This window comes from Nestor notabilis, unplaced genomic scaffold (assembly GCF_000696875.1).
Source record: "Nestor notabilis isolate BGI_N333 unplaced genomic scaffold, ASM69687v1 scaffold13375, whole genome shotgun sequence".
Classification (NCBI taxonomy): Eukaryota; Metazoa; Chordata; class Aves; order Psittaciformes; family Psittacidae; genus Nestor; species Nestor notabilis.
The window spans coordinates 1-16,352 of NW_009927988.1; the positions used below are offsets into that span (position 1 = coordinate 1).

At 42.1% G+C, this 16,352-nt stretch overlaps 1 protein-coding gene across 1 annotated transcript in view; it reads left to right on the forward strand.

The window, feature by feature from the left end:
* Nucleotides 1–1,022: 1,022 nt before the first annotated feature.
* EHBP1 (EH domain binding protein 1) overlaps nt 1,023–16,352 on the forward strand; it is a gene marked incomplete at its 5' end in the record, with an annotated part of 184,322 nt that continues 168,992 nt past the window's right edge. The window contains 2 exons of the mRNA XM_010014312.1: nt 1,023–1,080; nt 13,621–13,716. Of these exons, the coding sequence (XP_010012614.1) occupies nt 1,023–1,080; nt 13,621–13,716 (154 nt within the window). The remainder of the gene's footprint in view (nt 1,081–13,620; nt 13,717–16,352) is intronic.

The window sequence follows — 16,352 nt, forward strand, 5'->3', positions numbered from 1 at the left end:
CCCCTAGGCGGAGTTGCAGGTTTAGTACTTCTAAGTGGAGATTCCCTCAAGAAGCCTGGCTGGATTTGCAGTCAGGCTTTTTGATGGAATTTGGGTCATCAGCCAGAAAACAAAACTGGAATGGAGGGTCAGGAGACTCCGGAAGAGGGGTCATGGGTCTGGAAGTGGGACCAGAAGTGTGATCATACAATGGGAAGTGTATCATGGTCAGAAAAAACCCCACCTGGAAGCTAAGTCAATATCAAAAATCACTCGGAGACAACTGTAAAACTAATAAGGTAGAAGTAATAGGGCTGTAACTATTAACCAAGAAATAAATCCTCAGACATTTAAAGAGAAAATAATTTGTGCTGGAAGTGACCTTTTTTTGGGTTTCTATCTACATTCATTACAAATACCAAATAAAAAATTGCTTAGAGAGCCACTGAGTTTCAGCAGGTTTGTCCTTCTGAGTTATAGTTGGAGAAGCACTGATTTATCCATCTGTGGTCATCCAAGGAGATTTTAAGGCGTAATATAGGACTTGATTCTCTTGTTGTTTGAGGTATTCAAGTAGGAAAAGTAATCCTTTGGGGATGAAGTGAAATTGCTTGTTTTCTTTGCTAATTGACAGTACCTTTTCAATATGTCTGCATAGAAATTCAAACTCTTGTTTGCACTGATGTCAATTTTGGGTACCAGATTGTTTCCAACATGTCTTTAAAGAGGCTGGATACTGTTCTCTGCCCAATGGATGAGTTTCTGCTCAGATGTGCTGCTGGCTCTGGGGAGATGCCCACATGCAAGGAGAGCAGGAAGAGAACGATAATATTAGTGTCCAGACTGGAGGACAGCCTTTTTCTATAAATACATGTTATTTTTCCTGTTAAATGACTGATGCAGAGAGTGGTTTTTAGATGAGCTATTTTTAAGAGATAATGTATCCACTAAGGATGTCATTATGTATTGCAAGAGTTTTAATATAAACTGTTTACGTATGGATCGTATTGTAAATTAAGCTGTTTCTTCCTTATCTTCAACAGGCAGCCAGATAAACTAGTGGTGGTTTGGACAAGAAGAAGCCGAAGAAAATCCTCTAAGGTTAGTTGATTGCTTAATAAGTCCCAACTTCAGTGACAAGCATGGTCAGCTGTTTGAGGGACTGGGTTTTTTGAGTATGGAGAGCAGCCAAATAAATGAGAAATACTTTAATTGTTTTTAACTCATATAATTACTTTATCTATATCATCCAGAATAAGGTGCTATTGATATCAGTGCTAATTTCTGGAAACATGTAACTATTATTCCAGCTTCAGTTATTTGTTTAGCAAAACTGTAGTATCATCAGTTCAATTTCAGTTATTATTTGCTAGACCTAATTAGAAAGGAGAATCTGGCTCACTATTAGAAGTGTATTAAACATAATTAAAATAATAAAATCTGACCTCTCTGCAATAGGAAGATAAAGTCTGAGTAAGAGGCTATTTCACAATTTGAAATGCTACAAATAAAAGCATCAAAGCAGGCTCTTTCAACCAGTAGTGTATCTTTGAATTGAATTTTAACATTTTATTTCCACAAACACTGTGAGGAAGCCTGTGAATTTGTGTTTTATGGCTAATAACTTAGTAGCTGGAGGAAAAAGAAACTCCAAGTGAAGTCTGCCCAGTATTTGCACATTAATAAAGTCTGTCTTGTATGGGGTTGGGGTTTTTTAGATATGTAAAAGTTCACAAGCAGAGTAGCCCTCTCTTATGTGAGCTTCACCTTTCTTTCCTTCCTACAGTAAGAAATCTGAAAGCTTTGAGATTATTGTCTCTTTGTTAAATGGTGCTCAGTTTGTCTAGACTGCTGAGTTTTACTGGTAAGATGCAGTTGGTCTCTGTGAAACCTCCTGTGTGTCTGGGGTGAAGGGAAAGGTGAGACTCTGGGTCTGTGGCTTGGTTTCTTTAGAAAATGAAGCTTAAACCCCCCCCATAACACTCTCCATTCACACTGAGATTGAAACAAATGGTAAGCATTTCTAAACCTCTTCAGTGCCTAATATGATCATGTCCTGTATGGTATTGTATAATTGACTAATAACAGTAAAATCAGTCCTAACAGTCACTTGTTATTGCCCAGGGTGGTGGGGAGCCTATTTCATGCGTACAACAGGCAAGCAAAGGCCTTTGAACGCGGGTATTATTGCAGGTTTTCTTTTGTTGCCTTGTGTCCTCAGGTGTAGGGCTGTCCCCCATCTGTCCAAAAGCTTGAGAAGGGCAACACAAATGAGCTGGGGAAAAGAAGTGTCCTAACTCCTGGGCAGGTTTGCAGGGGTATACTGGTTTCCTCCCTTCCCAGGAGATCTCCTCTTCAGGATAACTCAGCTGTACTTGGTCATTCCCTTTCCCCACAGCTATTGCCTCTTACCCTGGCTGGGCTTATGGCAAGTGGTCTTGTCCAGAAGGGCAGTTTTGGAACTCAGTCTTTTAATAATTCTTTACCATTTCAGTTAAATAGACATGGTCTAAGCTCCTTTTTTGGTGCATGCATGTGACTCACAATGATACTTCCAAGAACACTGGAATGATGGAGGGAGGGCACCCATGACAGAGAAGATACATTGAAACAATTATGTGCTAAAGAACTTAAATGTTTAGAAAATGTGATATACAGTTTCCTACCCTACTCAGGAGAGGCTTTGAGGGTTTTGTTACTGGTATTTCTCCTTTTCTGACTTACTTTTCTCCCTGTCATGCATATTTGCTGTATTTTGCCTTTTAACTTGAGGTCTAAGCTGTTTAAGCTGTTTTATCTAAAGACTGATTACTGACTGAAAGTGAGTACACAACCAAATGCCTGCTCCAGTGTGTGCATCCTAGATTCTGCTTTAGGGTATGAAAACCCAAAAGTGTTACCTGGTGAGTAAATAAAAGTGGAAACTTAGTCTGTCACTTTTTCAAATTTAAATGCTCCTGTTCCGTGTTCGTACTCTTCAGGAAAGTCAGTCAAACTATTCCTATTTCATTCAAGGATAAACTAGCTCAGGTTACTTTGAATTTATAGCATGGTGTATATCTAGGCAGTAACTGCTGATGTATGGTGTCTGTTGTGGCTTACCCTCTGAGAACGTCTCTCTTTTGGCTTCATTTAATTTCTGTAGAACAGAGAGTGAAAAGGTAATATAGAACTGTAAATTCAATACTTACATGAGCATTGTAACCTTGAGAAGCTTGGTGAAAAGTAAGGTATTTGTCCATATCTGACTGCTCTGTTGAGATTCAGAATATGGTCAGAAAAAGAAGCCCTAAGAGAAGTACAGTAGAGCTTCATGGAGTGGTGGGTTTCTGCCTGTGGTGGTATGAACATGATGCTGTAGGCTCCAGTGGCAACATTTCACTGAGATGAGAGGATTTTCTGGCAGTAGCTCAGCTTTTTGGGCTTGAAGTTTTATCAGCTGGGTCATAAAGTTCCAGGATACATCTTCCCATGAGTGTCTTCTCTTTTGATCACCAGCCAGTAAAGGGAACTCTTGGGTAAATTGGCACATTTACCTGAGACTTCAAAGTCTTTCATTAACTAATTCATGCTTAGTAAGACCCCATGAAGGTACTTTGAAAGAGGCTGAGTGGCCCTGAGGCGAGGGCAGAGTTAAAGTTTGATATAATTTGAGCTGTTTGGGTATAAGACTGAAGATCAATAAGTGTTCTTGATCTGTTAGTCATCCTGCCAGTAAAATACTCTATTCAATATATTTCTTTCATCTAATTGCTTTTTTGGAAGCAAGTCAAATGAATATTTCCTCTTATTTTATTTTTTTATGGACATTGGGCTCAGTGAGTACAAAACATTAATGTTTTTCAGCTTCTTCGGGAAGGAAGAGGAGAGAGATGAAGTCTTATCTTACTGAAAATATGTTGTAAAGACTTCTTCAGATGTTATGATATCTGAACTTCTAAGATCGTTGGGGATAACAAAGAATATCCCTAACAGATAGTTCAGAAACTCAGGATTGTTGAGATTGGAAGAGACTGCTGGAGGACATCTGGTCCAACCCACCTTCTCAAGCAGAGCCACCTAGAGGTGGTTGCCCATGACTGTGTCCAGACAGCTTGAATATTTCCACATGGGAGACTCGACACTCAGGGCAGCCTTTGCCAGTGCTTGGTTGTCCTCATGATGAAAAACTGTTTCCTGATATTCAGAGAGAACCTCCTGTTTTACTTTGTGCCCACTGCCCTGTCGCTGGGCCCCAGTGAGAAGATCCTGTCTCTGTCATCTTTGCAATCCTCCCTTCAGGTATTTATATACGTTGATAAGAATCCCTTCCCCTGAGCCTTCTCATCTCCAGGCCAAACAGTCCCAGCCCTCTCAGCTTTTTCTCCTATGAGAGATGATCCAGTCTCTTAAACATTTTCATGGCAGTGTGCGATTGCAGCCCAGAAAGCCAACCGTATCCTGGGCTGTATCAAAAGAAGCGTGACCAGCAGGTCGAAGGAGGTGATCCTGCCCCTCTACTCTGCTCTTGTGAGACCTCACTTGGAGTATTGTGTCCAGTTCTGGTGTCCTCAACATAAAAAGGACATGGAGCTGCTGGAGCAAGTCCAGAGGAGGCCACGAGGATGATAAGAGGTCTGGAGCACCTCCCGTATGAAGACAGGCTGAGAAAGTTGGGGCTGTTCAGCCTGGAAAAGAGAAGGCTGCGTGGAGACCTCATAGCAGCCTTCCAATATCTGAAGGGGGCCTACAAGGATGTTGGGGAGGGACTCTTCATTAGGAACTGTAGTGGTAGGACAAAGGGTAATGGGTTTAAACTTAAACAGGGGAAGTTTAGGTTAGATATAAGGAAGAAGTTCTTCACAGTGAGGGTGGTGAGGCACTGGAATAGGTTGCCCAAGGAAGTTGTGAATGCTCCAACCCTGGCGGTGTTCAAGGCCAGGCTGGACAGAGCCTTGGGTGACATGGTTTAGTGTGTGGTGTCCCTGCTCATGGCAGGGGGGTTGGAACTAGATGATCTTAAGGTCCTTTCCAACCCTAACTATTCTATGATTCTAGGCCCTTTGCTGGACTCTTTACAGTAGCTCCATGTCTATCTTGTACTGGGAAAGTACAAGAGATACGTTAACCAAAAATGTGGTGCAACTTGGAAGATGGTATGATGGTGTTATGGACATGCACTGGGACTGTCCTGCTTAAGTAATGTAACCTTAAGATGCCATTGAGATGATAGCCGAGCTCTTGGAGTCCTTTGCAGCCTTAGTTTTGTGGGTTTCTGTGACTCCCATATGCCTTCTGGCCCACATACTTTCTTCCCAAGTAAACTACAGTGGTCCGTTTATTAGAAGAAATAATGAGAGACAACATGTGCACCAGTCTGAATATTTTAGTGGTTACTTTGGGAAACCATAGGATGGGAGCTGTAGATAATGTTAACTTCTAGTAAGCTTTAAAGTGTTGCAAATGCAAAGCAATAACCACTTGGAAAGAACATCTAAATGGCAGTCTGATGGATGGATCCGGGGCCATAAATGTATCCAGCAGTTACTGGCCTTAATGCAGATTTAAGTTATAGCTCTAATCTGGGATCCCCTCTCTCTGGGAAAGTCCAATTTCGATGCTTTTTGAGAGGAGTGCCAAGATGAAATGGTTCTGTATGTTGGGCATTGTTGTGTCAGGGGTTTACAGAAGATGGTTTGCAGTCTTGTTATATTGGGCAGAATTACTGAGCAATTCTAGTGCCAAAACGAACTTTCAGCTTGGGGATGGGGGCAGCTTATCTATTTGCTGGAGCAAATGTCTATTTTCAAAGTTGGGTAAGTGGGGCTGAAGGTGGAGCTTGTAGCAGTGACTTGCTTAACTTTTCCTCTTCAGTAGCTTGTCACACTGGCATGTTGGCCCCAGGTTTTCAGGCCCTGGGCTTTTGGATTTGCCCTTTTATTTCTTTAGTGGGGGAGGAATGCCTTTGTTCTGATGTAGAACAAGGGAAAAATGTGTTGTAAATATGTTTACCATCGTTTCACTGGGATGCTCTCGCATTCCTAGGCTTTGAACTAAGAAATTTCAATTTGAAAAGAGATGTTGCCATAATGTCAAGGAGGTACTTTCTGCTCTTCCTGTGAACACATACAGGCTTATGGTTGAATTATACACCTCTGAAGAATTAAATTTGCACTTGCTTCTGAGAGCCTGACAATTATTCTTCAAAGACCCTTTTTGTATCAAAGCTAAAGAGGGTGCCTTGCCTGTGACTTCAGCACTTCTGCTTCAGATTTATCAAAAACTGTTTAAACACAGAGAAGGGACAATGTTGGGAAGAGGGATAGGACTTTGACAGTAAGAGCAGAGTCAAGAGAAGCAGAGGGACAGAGAGTAAAAAGGATCTATATGTACGGAGTAAAAAGAATCCCTTGTCCACAACAGCAGCCTGCCTGGCTGGCTTTTTCTCAAGGATATGCCATGAATAAAGTAGCACCTGTTTTGGTGTCCTTGGCAATCTGCTGCCTTTTCTGGCTACTTCATTGCCTTGCCTGTCACTACCAGCTTCTTCACTGACTGGGGTTACAAAGGCATGTTGTGATTCTGATGTGCCGACGGCTGCCCAGGACCAGTGCAGTTCAGTAATGGCTCTCCTGGGGCTTCTCAGTTCGTTAGCAAAGAAACAAAATCATATTGGCTCGTAGATGTAAGCGGTCAAAAGCAGGATGAGTCATTCTGGTGCTTGGTTTGTACCATTTTGGGCATATGTTATAGTTTTCAGTAAGGCAATTACAAATAGTTTTTTAAAGCACTGCCGCCAGCAGACAGTGGTTAGGGAGGACACGAGGACTGAGTGGGGAGTGGAACTGCTTAATCAATGAAGCTAGAGGGTGTTTGTTAAAGAAGGTGTACAGCATGAACAGAAAAGACTGATTCACTGTTACATAGTTAAATACTGCCTTGGGAAGTTCAGTTTTGTCCCATCCTCATCTGCAAAGTTCCTGGTTGAGGCTGGATAGAGTATTAAAGCTAGATTTGATGTATCTTTCTATTTTGTGCATGTCTGGGGCATGGGATCTGACTTGCAGCAGTGTTGAGAAGCCATCATTACAGTTGAAAAAGTCTGCTTTAGAAAACAAAACAAAAGGTTTCATGCTTAATCCCCATAAAGTTAAGTAATTGCTGGTTTAAGCAGACCATACCAAGTCAGTGGAAAAACTGGCTTTTTTTTCGCTGCTTGTAAATTTGGGACTATAATACCTTTCCTTTTTACAGGCACCCCCTAAAGTTAAGTTTTGGTGACATTGAGGTGTACAGTGGTGGATGTCCCAGGAAACTGTGAGAAAAATAACCCTGCATTCAGGCTCTTGTTGGGGTGTGTGTTTTAACTAAGAAGCCCGATAGATAAGGCCAGAAAGTGCTTGATGAGAAGGGGAGGCAGCTCTTCATCTGAGTATCATCTGTTGTAGGCAGTGAATAAGGCAAGGTTTGGTGAAAGAAACGGCATGAATCGTATATTTAAGGAATATGTCATGAATGTGTATGTGTGAAATTAATCTTGAACAGCTATCCCAGTGCTAAGAGAATCTGTTTCCTAGTGAAGATGAGGTTTTGCTCATTTGCCAAGCTCATCAGTCCTTCTGTAGTTTTTCGGCAGTAATACATGGATGCTTAGTTCTAGTTGTAACACATGTGCTGTGCACGCTGATGAAGACATTCATGGGAAGACCTGTGGGAATCTGCTGGTTTCCTTGTCCCTCCTCTCAAGGGACGCTGACATCAGTGGGTTGAACGAAGACTGCCTGATGATTCCAGGGCTTTGAACTGGTGATTCCAGGGCTTTGAACTTTCTTCTTTGGCACATGCTGAGTTTTTTGGACTGCATCCCAGGGTGGGAGTGCGACAGGAGTGTTGTTCTGGTGCCCAGCCTCTTTTAATTGGAGGACCAAACACGGTGTTTTCAAGAATATCATGGGGATGTAAGCTGTAGTCTGGAGCATGGTCTTTAATTTGTGTCCTTCCTTTGTGATGCTGAGCTATGGTACGGAGGAAGAACAAGCAGCCATCCACAAACTGCCAGTTGAGGTTTCCTTTGGTGTGGGGGAATCGGCAGCTTTTCCCAGTCCATCACTTTTCCAGTGGGTCAGTTAGCAGTGGGATCATACTGATCCTCTGGCTGCCCCCAGATGATGTATGGCTTTGGTGGGGCTCATCACACAGAGCACATAGTATCAGTGCTTGGTCTTCCCAAGCCACGCTGTTGGCACGGAGGTACCAGATGAAAGATCTGGCTGCTTAAGGTCAGCTCCTCCTCTTCAAGGAAAATGTTCCTTAGTTTTTTTGACTCTTCCTGTCTGTGTTCTGCCTGGATAACGCTGAAGAAGAGGGATTATTCTTACATGCTGAGCTGCCCTAGGCACTATTGGAACCAGTCGAGCTCCTGCTTGGTTCCTATGCCCTGAGCAGCCTGTCACAGGGACAAGTAGCAGAGCTGGTCTGGTCATAAGCAGTTGGCAAAAGTTTTAACAGGGAAAGAAAAGCAGCAGCTCACTGGCTCCCACTAAAGTCACTTGTGGGGCTGCAGGTGGGGAGCAATGGTAGGTCTGTTTCTGACTTTTGCCTTTAAAAAAACAATATTGAGGACTTGGCTACAGGAACATGTTCTTGATTCGTAAGTATAAACTGTTCCATAATTTGCAGCAGGCTTAAAATATTATGGCCAGCTCTAAGATCTTACAGGAAAGTAACTTGCAATTATCCTGCACAACAGAGGCAGGATGAAATGAGGTGGTAGTGAAGAAGGGAGAAAGCAAATGGGTAGCATGAAACACCTGGAAGTGTAGGCTCTTGACATAATGTAGAATATTGGTTTTGATGAGTCAGGAAAGTCATTTTTGTAGAGACAGGGGAAAGTGTAAGCAGAGTTGGTCATGATAGAAATGGCGTATGTGCCAGGTCATGAAATCCCACACATACAGGGGCTGGGGAAGTGACTTCCATAATGTACTGTAGTTAGCTGGTTTGCCTGCATCGGCCTCATCTTGATGTTCATCATGAAGTGATGAACAGCTGGTGATGGCACTTATTAACTTCATGTTTGGAACCAAAAGTTTTGATTTGAAGCTGTCTTCAACTTTATCTGTTTTTATTCAGATTTAAAAGATCATTTTATTTATATGCTATTACCTAGGCAGTTGAGCAGTGACTGTAAGGGAAGGCTTATATTCAATCTCTCTCATGGTTTGTTGTTCTTCCTACCCAGGAAGTGACTAAAAGATTCTGGTGTAGGTTTGGTTGGATTTTTGGTTTTTCTACCTCCCCCTTCTCCCTGTAAGAGTCTGACACTGGATTTATGAATGTTTATACACTTTATATTGCAGAGAATTGATAATAACTGGGGTTTTTTAGATTGGAGGAGAGTGCTTCAAAAATAACAGTGTTTACAAATCGCCTGCTGTGTTCCAAGTTCTGCAGAAATGTTATTTGTATTTTGGAGACCAAGTTTGCCTGCAGAGTGGGAGGCAGTTTCATATGGTCAGGGTCAGCCCCTGGTGGGTAATTATAAGGCAAGGCGATGTATGAAAGGCAGCCCTCAGGTGAGCTAGTCTCATCTTCTTCAGTTCAATCAATGTATTGCCATCAGTTGAACTAGATAGAGTTTAGTACAAGAGTTTCAGCAGTGCTGGGAAATGTTACTTTCACAGTTAAGCCCCCTCGTTAAAGTAAACCCACTCTGTGCTTTCCATCAGAAGGTACTGGAGAACTAGACTTGAGTTTGTCTAGCCTGTACATGAGGTGAGAGGTGTGTGAGACTCTGCTGTTTCATACAACCAAGAAGTGGGCGCTTGGCAAGAGTGGAGAGACTTTACCTTCCTGATAATAGCTTAAGTATTACTAAATGTTGAGAGTTCACACAAATACCAGAGTGCTGTCTTTGTGTTTGAAGTTATTGACTACTGAAGGCTGCTTGACAACAGATTTAGCATTTTGAGTACTTTGTAAGCCCTTTGGTGTGTTGTATGTGCATTATCATAGGGAGCACTTAACATTTTCATTATCTGGCCCCTGTAAGTTGCTGATATTGATCTATTTTTAAAGATTCTTCCTGTCTCATTGAAACCAGAGGCTAAAACTGCAGAGGTGTCTTTCCATTTCAAGCACAGTTATGATGATCACAACATCACGTACGGTAGATTGCAAAGCTGGCTGTCTGGATTTGTAACTGCTGTTATTTTAGAGAGAAAACTGGGGAAAGATCTCAAAACTGGGTAGTCTGAAGTACCCATGTGAGTCTGTAGGCTCGCTTCCACATCCTTTCTTAAACAGCTTTATTCCTCCAGCAGTCATCAGTTTTGTGCCAAAGCAATGCCGTAGGCTGGACAATGTCATTCACACCCTACTCTATTTATAGGGTATTTCAACAACCCCTCCTGTAGCTCGTGTTACCTTATTTAAAAGAGCTTTCATGCAACGTTGTGTCCCATCATTTTCCACTGGCAGAAAAAGGAAGGAGTTGCCTTTCTCCTTGAAATGCAAGAGAGTACTTCTGCTTCTTTCTCCAGGCCATGGCTCTTGTCCCTTGGAATTAGTTCTGAGTCTGACAAAGGGAGGGCTGTGGTTGAGACACCTGCTGCTGGTGGTCACTTCTGCTTAGCCACTTTTATTGCCTTGGCTTCAGAAACAATGAGACATGGCTAGTGAAGGATAATAGGAAATAAGGAAAAAGTGTGTCTAGAAGGCACAACCCAAGGTAAAATCAAGTTAGAGGTGAGGATTAGAGTGGAAACATACTTCACCGATGTGGTGCCTCACCTTGATACATTGACTTGCTAAGCCCTGACAGCAGTCTCCTGTCTGGAAGCGTTAGGAATTCTGCTGTGCGGAAGTGGCCTGATCCAGATCACACATCAAAGTCAAGGCTTATAGTTTGGAGGTTGAGAAGGTTTTTTGATATAGGCCAGATTTAACTTCAAGAAACTTCAGCACAGAGATCATCAACATGAGAAGTATGTGTTAGAATAACATTTTCCATGTTCATTTTAAATGATTGTTGTTAGCCCTTCCTCTATGTTTTCCTTCCTTTGCTTTCCCCTTTCCCTTTCTCCTTCTGAACAACCCAGATGTCATTTTGATGTTATCTTTTTCTGTCATGCTGTTTGTGTGGTACAGTGTTTATTTTTTCAAAGCCAAAGGAGGACTTAATAACATTCAGAACAGCTTTGCTTTAAAAGCTCACTAGCTAGGGCTTGCCTCCTGGTTGTTGCTTTCAGTGACAGAAAAACATATATATCTGTGTGTGTGTTTATTGTGTTTCACTAACTTTCCTGGTGGGAGGCAGTGCTGATCAAGGGCTTGAAGTAAAGCTTTGCCTGCAACAGTGAATGCTCATTTTCTAGTTTTTATTTATAAATGGAACAAGTGATCCTCAACTAGGCAGACTGTCACTGCTTGGACCTTGGACATCAAAAGTCTGACATGTTTGTCAGTATTGGCCAAAAGCAGCAGGAGAGCACAGGCTCCAGACACGCTGTGAGCTCCTACTAGTTTTGTGAAAATTGGTATTTGGAAACAGGATGGAGTGCTCCTAGGAAGGAGATGTTGATTTATCTTACAAGATGCTATGTGAGGACAGGCTGGTGAGCATGTGCCTGGCTCTGGATCACTGCCTTGTTCCTGCGGAATATCCCCATCAGGCAAGCTGAGATCGACGTAGGGAATTGCAGGTCTTGTGGAAGGGAGCTGCTCAAGTGGCTGTGGTAGGGATACAACTGCTGTGGTGTGTTTTGCTGCTCACAAAACATCTTTTTGTTATGAAATATGCTTGTGGAATAAAGCTATGAACAGTGTTGTTTGCTCAGTTATTCAGAAATACATGCAGGCCTGCTTTAGAGTAATAAGATTAGGCTGAAATTTGTGGAGTTAAAAATACTAGAAAGTGGGTTCTTTCAAGTTGCTCTTTTTAAATTCCTTTCTTCAGATGCCCCAATTCATGTTATTAAAGTTTACTCTGCAAGCACAAAGCATGGAGACTTACTGAAATTTCTAATCTAACTGGGCATCTTAGGGAGCTGGGGTTTAGGGAGCTTAGGGTTCCACCAGAGATGGAAAAACTCATGATAAAACCACAGGAGACTGGCAGTGTTCAGCAAGGAAACAAAAAGAAGGGAATGGAAATGTGTGTGCTGTGCACATGCAGCTGTGGAGGCAGGTAGGGCGCTCTTCTCTGGTGGCTGTGCAGGCTGGATTCTGTCAGCTGCTTCCCTGTTCCTCAGCTTTGCATCTCTTCCCAGCTCCTGCCTCTCCCTTTGTCCTTCCTCTCCTTGTACCTGCTGCCTGCCTTAGTGGTTAATGTCACCTGCAGTTAATCTGCAGACCTCTGCTCTGTGAGAACTGAGGGATTAGAGGAAGAGCAAGTCCACCAGTGTTAGCTGTGATGCTGCAGGCTCCTGTGAAAGCTCAGCCGAATGCAGGAGGGCTCATGAAGAGCAGCCATTTATGATGGAGCTGTCAGATATGAACCTGGCGTCTGGAGCACACACTGCCTATAGCAGCAGAGAGTTATTGCCTCTCTGGATGGGACTGTTTCACCACCTTTGTCTCCCACTTTGATATAGGAAAGTCATGTTTAAAGTTGCTCAGGTTACCTGAGGGTACCTGAGAACCTGAGGCACAAGTCCTACTAACCGTAATATAGCAAAAATTTGGTCTAATAAGTAGTCTTAAGCTGAAGTTTGGGTGTTGTAAGGAGGATAAAACTGTAATGAATGATGATGTAGAATCAGAAGAAAAAAAAGCCAAGTTAATTGGCTTCAGGTAACAGTAAATAGATTGTACATTCTTTCCTGATAAAAATTCCACAGGTTTCTAACAACATCCCTGTTCCTCTGCAGTACTTGAGCATCAGCATCTCTCCCTCATTTGTTTTACAACATCACAAAATATGTTAAGTTGAGCTTGGAAAAAAACATGCTTATTCTGAAAGAAATGCTCACAGTTTTTGTTTTTTTCCCAGCACTAGCTGTTAAAGTGTAAATACAGCCAACCATCAACCCAAATTGATACTCAAAGGTAGACAAGTTCTCAATCTAACTGTTGTTTTTTCCATTATCTTTTTTAGGTGTAGTTACCATAACACATTAGTTCTGAAGAATGTTGATGTTTTAGTAGTTTTTAATCTGTATTATTAAATTAAATAAATTAAATTTTCACTTTTCCTTTCTTCAAGTAAAGCTGTCTTTTTGCTGTATTTAGGTGTAAATGTGGTTAAGCCTGCACTTCAGTGCTTGTTCTTTAAATGAAAGCATTCCTTCATCTGGGTAAAAACAAAATAAAACTTGGCTTGCTACAGAATCTCTGGTCTTGTGGCCTTATTTTTTTTGCAAGGCTCTGAGTGTCCTAACTGTGCTATGTACTTAGAAAAATAGAATTTAGGACCTTGTGAGGAGCAACTTTATTTCAGTGGAAAAAAAAAACCCAACTGAAAAAGCCTGCTAGCGGTCTGAGTTTCCTTACTGTCATTCTTAATGATGTCCTTTATGGTGCTCAGTAGAGCCATACGTTTTGGAACACAGCCTTTTTGGAGTCAGTGACATATTATTTCTACCTACATGCACTGGGTCCCATGGGAGTTGAATCAGCACTTTTATAATGGCTTTGAGATAACTGTTTCTTTTTTACCTTCAGGCTCACAGCTGGCAGCCCGGAATCAAGAACCCGTACCGCGGGGTGGTGGTATGGCCTGTTCCTGAGAACGTTGAAATTACTGTGACGCTCTTTAAGGTATGGGATTTTTAAAACAAAATCTTTCCTATTTCATAAACAGCGTAGAAAAATGCTGTTTGGAAACGTCACATCAGAATGACAAGGCCTAATCTTGCTGGGTTTAAGTCATTAACTGCACAACCTTATGTCACCAGCTTAAATCTGGGAGAGAGGGATGGTCTGTTCCCTGCCAAAGCTTACTTTTGTAGTTTAGTTAACGCACTGAAATATCCCATTGAGCTGATTATGGCAAGTCATTGGCATAAAATTTAGTACATGTGTAACTGTGCACGTAGTACATGTGTAGGGGCTTGGTATTGGGTTAGTCTGATTGGTTTTCTTTAAATACTGTCAGCCAGAAGTTGTGAAAACACAGTCATTTCTCTAGACCTCCTTGTTCAGTTGCAGTGCAGTGACCCTATTTCCTATGCTATTGACTAGGAAACAGAATCCAGCTCTTAATTTCAGAGTATTTAGTATGCCACACAAATGAGTGAATATGGAGTATTGGAGTAGTACAGAGAATTATAAGATTTTATGGGTGGTTTTTGTTTGGGTTTTTGTTTATAGGAACCGGATTTGTTCTAATTAAAAAAGAAGCTTATTGTGTGGCTGTGAAGCAGGAGGAGAAACTGATGGTTATGATAGAACTTATTTCCTGAATATCATTGGGCAAAGCCCTTTCTGCAGAAAGATAAACAATGCAGCTTTGCATGTGTGAGTGTAGGAGGTTTTCTGAGAAGCTGAAGATTTCTGTGATTTTCATTCCATTAGTTCGTTCTTGTTCTTTACTTTGGTGTCTCCAGCTACTCTCTGGTGGTTGTTATTTATAACTGCTCCCTTTACAGCTGAGGGCAACAGTAACATACTTTTTTTCCTAATTAGTAATATTTATAGCTTTTTCTTGGGGACTTCCCTGAGCCTCTTCTTGGAAGTGGCTTCTGATTGGCTTTAGAATGTGAATTTATTACTTGGCTCATTAAGCCTAAAAGGGGGGGTTCTCTCTTTTTTTTTTTTTTTTTTTTTTTTTTTTTTTTTTTTTTTCCTTTTTTCCTTTCCCCTTGGGATCACCAGTGAACAGAAACATCCCAGATTGGCAGTGATGCTAACTGTCATAAACTTGTGTTTCCTCTTAGCAGACACATAGTCTTCAACTGAAGTTCAGAAGTTCACTAGCAAAAATTGTTTGCCTTTGCGTATTTCAAGGGCCTCTGCTTAGATTAAGAACTTTAACACCATTATGTGACTATGCTGCCTGTTTGTATGATCTGAATATGGTTATGTAATGCAGTAAATGTTGCTTAATATTTTAAACATTTACAATGAAGCAGAAATGCATACAGTTCTTGATTGTGTATGTGATAACATGTTACGTGAAGAATGAGATATTAAGTTTCTTTTGGGTGCAGCTTCGTGGCCTTGGAGTAAAAGTGTCTCCCAGCCTTCTCCTGCCACCTCACGCTACCTTTTTATTCCTACCTGCACCACTTCAGGGTTGTGTTAAGTAGCACAGCACAACAATCTTATAGTCGTGCCACTGAGACCGAGGGCTAGGATCATATAGTGAGGTGAGAGAAGGGCCTCTGGAGCTGGTGCTTGGTATTACTACAAGCTTAATCTTACCCTGCAGGCAGATCTGTTCACTGGACTTTCTCTCCTCTCCCCAAAAAGGAGCCTCCCCATCACAAGGGCTGGTCTGGTAGGAGTGTGAATGACCATCCTGTTACTGTGCCTTCTGGCCATGGTACATACTGATCTCTGGGGGAGTGAGCACTGGGGTTTAGAATCAAAATATTGAGATCATGCAAAGAAGCATCATGTGGTCAGTCAGCTCTTAATGTAAATCTGTTCTAATTGATCCTCTGGCTCCTCCTATAGATGGCCATTACAAATGGCTCATTTTCTTTATGGTGTGGTACAGGTGTGCAGGTGTGGTACAGAACAGTGCTTTTTGAGCAAGCTGGGTAATGTACCACGAGTGCTGAATCTCCGTGAGACCAGCAGCCTGCCTGGATGAATGAGCTGTGAGTGATATGTGATTGCAGGCAGAATATGGTGTTGGCTCAGTGCTACAGCAGCACTTGAGCTGTAGAGTGGGGTATGTCCTAACACCCGGAGAGCTGTCATTTCTGTAGCTAGTATGTTCTGAGCAAAGATGGTCAAAAAGAACTAGCTATTTTTTGCACAGCTCATGCACTGGCTGGTCATCGCTAGAGTAGTGGGAAGGGAAGTGTGTAATAGCACCCTCCAGCAGCCTCTTTGGGAGCTGACTTACAAGTCAGGTATTTATGTTGTTCCCTCCTTTGAAAGGAGGGAGTTGGAAACACTGAAAGCAGTAAAGGTCACAAAAAGGCTGCTGCTCATCTTGCAGTTCTGCCAAAGTCCCTTTAGGAGCCATTGCTCTGCAAAGGAGAGTAACTGCTGAATGTCTGGCACTTTGCAGTGAGCGCACTTAGCATGGCCATGTTGTTTAACAAACAGTACTTGTCCTCTTTCATTACAACCCGAGAAGCTAAGGGAAGCTGCTGACTCCATGTCGACACTGGCAGAGCCCACTGATGGGAGCAGCTTGCTCTGACAGAGCTTTGTAGCAATCACAGATAACAAATGAGAGCAGCAGTGCTGTTTCAAATAGAAGTGCAGGAAAGGGAAAG